This window comes from Vigna angularis, chromosome 8, assembly GCF_016808095.1.
Source record: "Vigna angularis cultivar LongXiaoDou No.4 chromosome 8, ASM1680809v1, whole genome shotgun sequence".
Lineage (NCBI taxonomy): Eukaryota > Viridiplantae > Streptophyta > Magnoliopsida > Fabales > Fabaceae > Vigna > Vigna angularis.
Window position 1 is genome coordinate 8020731 of NC_068977.1, and position 7628 is coordinate 8028358.

The 7628-nt window shown below is 32.4% G+C and overlaps 1 protein-coding gene across 1 annotated transcript; it reads right to left on the reverse strand.

Moving 5' to 3' along the window:
• Positions 1–509: 509 nt before the first annotated feature.
• On the reverse strand, positions 510–5236 carry LOC108346084 (protein NSP-INTERACTING KINASE 1). The gene is made up of 11 exons (XM_017585039.2): positions 4737–5236; positions 4481–4613; positions 4253–4324; positions 4003–4146; positions 3832–3903; positions 3678–3737; positions 3468–3565; positions 3183–3332; positions 2689–3030; positions 1918–2297; positions 510–1129 (listed from the first exon to the last, which is right to left on the reverse strand). The coding sequence occupies exons 1-11, from the start codon at positions 4840–4842 to the stop codon at positions 806–808; spliced, it is 1881 nt and encodes a 626-aa protein (XP_017440528.1). The 5' UTR covers positions 4843–5236; the 3' UTR covers positions 510–805.
• Between the last annotated feature and the right edge of the window lie 2392 nt (positions 5237–7628).

Sequence of the window (7628 nt, forward strand, 5' to 3'; positions counted from 1 at the left end):
TTTCTTAGACGTCTTTAAATACACTCGTTTTAATACATTAAATATTAAAGCATATTAACAACTTTATTTTAAAGATACAACACACAAGAACCCAATAGAGAATCGAACCATATTTAAGTTATAAAATATATTCTTCCATTTTCAACTTTTTTAATTTTAAATGTAAAACGCATTATATAAAAGGACAACAAAAATATATAATATTTAGGGTAAGAACGAAATGAGTATCACAAAGATTATCCCATAAAAAAAATTTTATCTAGAACTTATTTAAATAAATGAAAGAACAAATAGACAAACTCTCAAAATCTCAAGGACGCAAAAGTTTAATCGCTTTTTTTAATGATTTACGGGACTCTAACTATTCGCATAGGAAATTAAATCTAAAGCAATAAACAAATTAAAATTACAAATTGGAATCGAAATGAAGAATAAACAAAAATGGTAAAATGATGAATATCTCTAATAAATCTATATTAAGCATGGAACATAAGAAAATAGAAGGCAAGTAAGATAATTTTTAGTACCCTCTTCACTGAAAACCTGGCATTTAATTTCTCTTAACTTTACAAAACTTTGCACTACAAATTCATCTTCAACAAATAAGCATATATACATTTGAAAAAGCAAAACAAAAAGAAAAGCCCTTTTCAGCTTTGAAGGCTTCTTCTATCATACAACATATAAATGGACTCAGTGATCACAAGTTGTTGAATTTCATATACTTTCTTTAGGAAGCTAGAAACCCAAATGAGAAAGAAAAAGCAACGTGAATGTAAAAGAGCTAAAAATGAGTATGAAAAATTCACCTGGGGCCTGAGAGTTCCATTGCTTGGACCAACAAAGAAGAGTCATCAGTGAGGTCAGAATACCTATCTGATGAAGAGAGTTCATGTGGTTTGTTGCATTTGCTGTTGTCAGCACTTTGAGAAGCTTCCCATTTCTCTGCAAGACCATCACCTTCAAGCATGCGTACAACTTCTGACATTCTAGGCCTGTGGCCAGGAAGATATTGTGTGCACAAGAGTGCCACTTGAACAATTTCCTCAAGCTCAATCCTGTCATAGTTGCTCATCAGATCCTTGTCCACAAGCAACTCAAGCTTCTTCTCTTGATGGATTTTCCGTACCTGAGAGTCAATATGTCAATACTGTTTGTTTGATTCTTGTTCCAATACACAATATAGAAGCAAAAATATTGAAAACATGTAGGATATGTTCGACTGAAATTTAGTCCAAACACATCCTTACTACTTTGAAAACAACATAATTTACTGTAATGTAGTTGTTCTTGACTCTGATTAAAGGATGTTCGAGGAAAGAAAATAATTTACTCAAATGTAGTAGGTGTTCTATTTGATGGATTTTCTATGAAAAGAACATGTTGGTTACTTTTGACAGTTGGTGATTGTGCTTCCAAACTCACGTTGGACTAACAGTATGTTTAGATACATGTTCTGAACTCACATAGACTGGCATTTTCAATGCAAGTGTTAGGATTCCAAGTGTAAATTTCCATCCTACATTGAGTAGGAATGAACATGATAAATGGTATATTATAAGAAAGAAAACCCACAAACTTATTCTCTTAAGGTTTTAGGTTAGATACGGTGTCTTAACCTTATGGCTCATTCGTGTCAAATCTCTTTAGTGTTTCCTTTTGCAGTTATCCAAAAGTAAGAACAAGTACTTATTTTAACTTTTGGAAAAACCAAATTGTTTTGAGAAAAAAATCAAACAAAATCTTTTTGAGGAAAAAGAAGAATGAATGAGTTAAGCTCTATTCTTAGTAAATTGCAACCATGTTCATCTAAACACAACTACCTCACCTCTTTAAAAGCACACACACAATAACTCTTTGTGCCAACAAAAGTGGGAAAAAAGAACTTAAATGAACAACAAAGGGAAAGAGACTTACCCAATCAAGCATGGCTCCTTTTTGGTTGGCTGCTTTTCCAAATTCCAGTGCCCTCTGGCCAGTAATCAATTCAAGAAGCAGAATGCCAAATCCAAAGACGTCGGTCTTCTCAGAAGATTGCCCTGTGGAAAGATACTCTGGTGCTATATGCCCCACTGTTCCCCTCACTGCAGTTGTGACATGTGAATCTTGATGATCTAAAAGCTTAGCCAACCCAAAATCCCCTACCACTGCCTCACAATAGTCATCAAGCAATATGTTTGCAGCCTTCACATCTCTGTGGATTATCTTTGGATCACACTGCTCATGAAGGTATAGCAGTCCCCTTGCTGCTCCTATGGCAATCTGCTTCCTTGTGCCCCAATCCAACACTGGCTTACCTGGAAATATCCATGCCTCATAGGTTAAAATTAATTAACCGTAACTCAAATTCTTTAGAGCACAAATTGATTTTAACTTACAAGCTTCATTCATTTTACTCTCATTTAATATGTTCAAATAAAGCCCAAGTCTAATAATACACTAACCAATTTTTATTCAAAAGCTTTGTCAGAGATGAGTCTCTATTGGGTTTTTTGGTGCTGTCCTTTGTCGAGCATTAACAATACACTGATGTTGGTACTTTAAAAATCTTTTTAATATATTTTAAAACATAAAAATCAATATCCATCAGTGTATTTTGAAAGCACGGCAGAGGACCAATACAGAAAAATCTAGTAGAGAATCCAAATTCGTATAAAAGAAAGTGATTTTGTCTACAATTGAACTCACCCTTGAGCCTAGAAGCAACACTGCCATTGGACATGTAAGGATAAACCAAAAGCCTTTCTGTTGGTGTCATGCAAAATCCATACAGTTTGAGGAGGTTCCGGTGCACCGCCAAGCTTATCATTTCAACTTCAGTCTGAAATTGTATATCTCCTCCAGTTGCATTGCCATCTTTAAGCCTCTTCACTGCTACAAGAGTGCCATCTGGGAGAATTCCCTTGTAGACATGTCCAAAACCACCCTTGCCGAGGATGTTTTTGTTGCTGAAGTTGTTAGTAGCAATCTGGAGTTCACGTAGTTGGAACCTCTTCAAGTTTCCAAGGTAGACTTCTTCATGATGATGGTCTATAGTGATTCAGAATTAAGACAGATATTGGAGGAACTATTATAGTTGGACCAAATTTATTCAAAATTTGAGATATGTACTATACAACCTTAAGTATAATAAAGATGCATAATTGTAAGCTTCTACTAAAGGTTTTTTATGGGAAGTATACCTTTAACATCAAAGAATGACTTTTGTTTACGCTTGTACCTCCTCAATAGAATAAGTCCAAGACCAAAAGCTACCAAGCAGAGGAATCCAAGACTCAGACCAAAGGCAATGGCCATTTTGTGAGCCTTTGTTCTACCATATGGTAAAGCATCTATGGAAGCAAAGAGATTTGCTATCAACATTAGTACAATTACTGTAAAAATTTATCAAAATACAAATCACAGAGTGTTGTTTGGAAAAATCATTCAATTTAAGAAATTTATTAGCAACTGTGAAGGGATCTTACTCTCAGAACTGTTCAAGTTCATCGACATGGGCATAAGTGTCATCCCATGGCAATTTTTTTCTTTTCCTGTGGTGCAGACTAAGGGGTTTCCTACAATACTGAAACAACACAAGGGAATAAGAAGAATTTGAAGTAAGTACAAAATTTTAATGCATTTTGAAGACACAGAAATACATTGATTGATGTTATCAAAGAGAAAGAAAGTTTTACCTGAAGGATTTGGCCAAAATTCTAGGTATAGGGCCACTCAGATTATTGTAGGACAAGTCACTGAATAGATAATCACAAACAAGAACTCATCTTTGGAAATACAAAGAACAAAATTAATGCAGAGAGAGAAAAAGAAAATGGTCATGAAGATTACAGAAAAGCAAGCTGCGCCATGTTAGCTAGTGACACTGGGCATTCTCCATCAAAACTGTTATTATTGAGCCTCCTGAAACCATTCCAATAACCATTTATCTCAAGAAACCTGGTAGGAAACACTGACAATATTATATATTCTAAGCTTCATTCATAGCTCATAAATGCTTACAAGTACTGGAGGCTTCTCAGGTGACCCAGAGAGGGAGGAATCTCCCCATTGAAGAAGTTGTCAGAGAGATCAAGAGTTTGAAGCTTGGAAAGTTTTCCTATCTCTGAAGGGATTGAACCAGTTATGTTGTTATTTTGTAGCACCCTGAAAAGTAGTCAAAAACACCTATCTTAGTACTGATGAGACTGATAAAATTAAGAAACAACCATCTTAGAGAGTTATAGAATTCATAGTGCTTTCTGATTCTTACACAGTCTGAAGATATGTCAGGTTTCCTATGCTTGGAGATAGAATACCAGATAAATTTTGGCTGGGAATGCCCCTATACAATGCAGAACCAGGTTCATCAAACTGTTAAAACATTTTCCAATACAAGCTTGAAACTTGTTGCTGTGGAATGTTTAACATTTTATCCTTTGTTTTGAAGAAACTATTCCAACTTGAAAATGTAGAAGAAGAAGATTGAAGAGAGACTCACAGGCTAACAACAAGATTGTCAGGGGAACACGTGACCATATTCCAGCTGCATGGATCAACTGCATCCGCATCCCAATTATCTAGAATACCATGGGGATCCACAAGAAAAGCTTTTATCCCGATTAAAGCTTGCACTACATCAAGAGACACACAAAGACTCAGTTCTAAATCCTCCTCAATGAACTGATTTGAAGACATAGAATGCTAAACTTTTGCACAAATCTACGGAACTAGAAAAGACAAAAGTTCAACTTTACCTTCAAAGTTTACTCCCTTTGGAGAGAGCAAAGCATGGGAAGAGCTCCAAAACCAGAAGAAAACCACAAAACAAAGAGCAGCTTCTCCTCCTCTTGGCTTTCCCATTCAATTGAAATATCCCAAGAACCAAACACTACGGGGAAAACACCTGATGGTAGTAGTAGTACTAAAGGATAAAGATAATGAGGCTATAACAACAGTTTTCTCAAATGAGTGAGTGTTCTTTCTTCGCAGTGATTTTCAAAACAAGTGCAGAATCCCATTCACCAAAAATCTTGTGTCAGACCCAAGAAAATAAAACAGGCTTTTGATAATATAAAGGGAACTAGCATAGCATGCCTGTCACAGAGGCAGGTTCTTTAAACGAAGATAATGTGTTGTTATGCCCTTAAAAATGAACCAATTGAAGGTAAATTCAAATGACACATGGCAGGGAGAGAATATGGCAAGGACATAGTTGGCAATTCACTTGAGCCTTCTTAATCATGCACTTGCCAAGGAAACAAAAAGAGCTTTAACAATTATTTATTCACACCAGAGTAAGAAAAGCCAAAGAAGCACACTGGACAATGAGAGAGACAATTATATTTTAATCGTATGAGTGAACATCATACAGATTCACATCAAACCATGGCATTTTTTTCCTCTTGTTTTGGTGTAAAAGGGGTCAAAAATCAAAATCATTGCTTATTTTATTCACCTGTTACAGTATGCATTTGCCTAGATATGGGCACCTGCAAGCTACAAGCTTTGTGGTGTGCTGAATTGCTCAGAAAACTTAACCTATAAATTGATTAACTTATGTATTAGATGGTAATATATGTGCTTGGGGCTATGAAGAATCCAACATTCTCTGGGTTTGGCCATTGAGTAAAGTTCCAAAACCCCAAAATTTATAAATCAAAAGTATTGAGAATGTGAGAATCTCGAGGAAGTGGGGTTTATGGGGGACTCGAAATTGATGATGGATTTGGCCACCCACTCTACCATGACCCCATGAATATCTCTTTGTTGGCTTTCTGCTAAGTTGCTTTTCTTATATTTCTGCTAAGTTGGATTCACACAACATCATCAACAATTCCAAGTATAATGACATGGTTTCTGATATGTTTACAGAGGTTAATGATAAAGTGTAGTTTAAGATATTTACCACAAAATATCAAATTGTAGAACAATAAGATAAGCTTAGCAAATTTCAGATTACCTCAAATTGATATATTCCATCAGAAAAAGAACCATTCTCTTAGATTTGTTCAAAAGTGGTAAATTTTTGAACAGTAAAAGCTGCCACCCTTCTCACTCCTTTCAAAGAACCACACATAATTTTCCATTAATCATGTTTCTTTCTTTTTGATATCAAGTCAAGTCCACTTCATCCTCATCCTCATCCAAGAAGCATGCTCAATTATAGTGGGACAAAGTTCTTTTGCCTTTATTCTTGCATCAAGAAAAACAAATCTTCCATCTATAACTTCTTACATCCTTTTAATATTAAATATTGTTACCATCATGCTGAAATACTTTTAGAAAATAAGTTTTGTGAGTTTTTTTTTATATATCTAGATTTTGACTTATTTGTATTTTATGCAAGATTTTCTGTTCATATCTGAATCCAAAAATCATTATCATATAAAACCAATATCTTTAAATTCAATTGCTGTGTAAATTATATTAATAACTCTAACAGATTTAAACTTTCATGGTCCATTTGTTTAAGTATGATTTACCCTATTCTAATGTTCTTTTTTTACTAAGATGCAAAAATGTTCATTCTGTCTATGTTTTAATTTTTGAATTAAAATATATGTTTATGTTTTTGGTTAAGATAATATTAGTTGTTTTTTATCAATTCTTTTTTACTTTTCATCTCATTTTAACTTATTTGAATTCTATTTATTTATTGGGAATTTGAAACTTTAGTGTCTATTGTTTATATATATATATATATATATATATATATATATATATATATATATATATATATATATATATATATATATATATATATATATAAAAGAGAGGTGTGTAAAATAGTTTTACTAAAGAATGTTTTGTTATTTATTTCTCGGGAAGACCCAAGAAAATTTGGTAATTTGAATTGTTAACAAGTTGGTATATAAAATTAGAAATTATTAAGTTAAATGTTAGTGACGGAGCTTAAAAGGCTTACAAGAGATTTTGACAGCCAATTTTTTTCTATATGAAAAATAATAAATACATAAAAGTTTGTTTTGAATTTTAATATATTTTATATTATCAAAAATTTTATATATTTATTTTAATTCTTCCAAATTTATTTTAAAAAGATATTAAAAAGATTCGAACTAGTGTATCTTAAACAAGTTTATATAAAATATCATAAAAATAATCTCAACTTAAAACTTTAAAATAATAATTTTATAAATACTTTTACTTATATATTATTAATTTTACTTATTTTTACTTATTCTAAGAAAAACTATTGTTTTCATCTAATGATGCATTAGAATTCATTATTATTGAATATTGAATTTTACTAAATGACTTGCAAAATTTTAATCCAAGTCTAATTTTGTTGTGTCTCAAACCAATTTCAAATTTTTAACCCATTAATAAATAAATAAAAAAACAAACTATAAATCAAATAAATTTATTAAAATAAGGTTACTGTTTCTAGATAAGGACCTATATGGTTTACTTTTACCTTATTTGTAACTCCAAGTACATATTTATCACTTATCAAATTGAAATTGTACTCCAACAATTACAACAAATGGAAATTGTACAAGTTTATATAATTACATGTCATGTCTATTTTGGTACAATAATTTATTATAAAAATTTAATAATCAATTTCAACAATACTCTCAAATCTAAATGATTGATGTACAATTTTCACAAACGACAAAAGA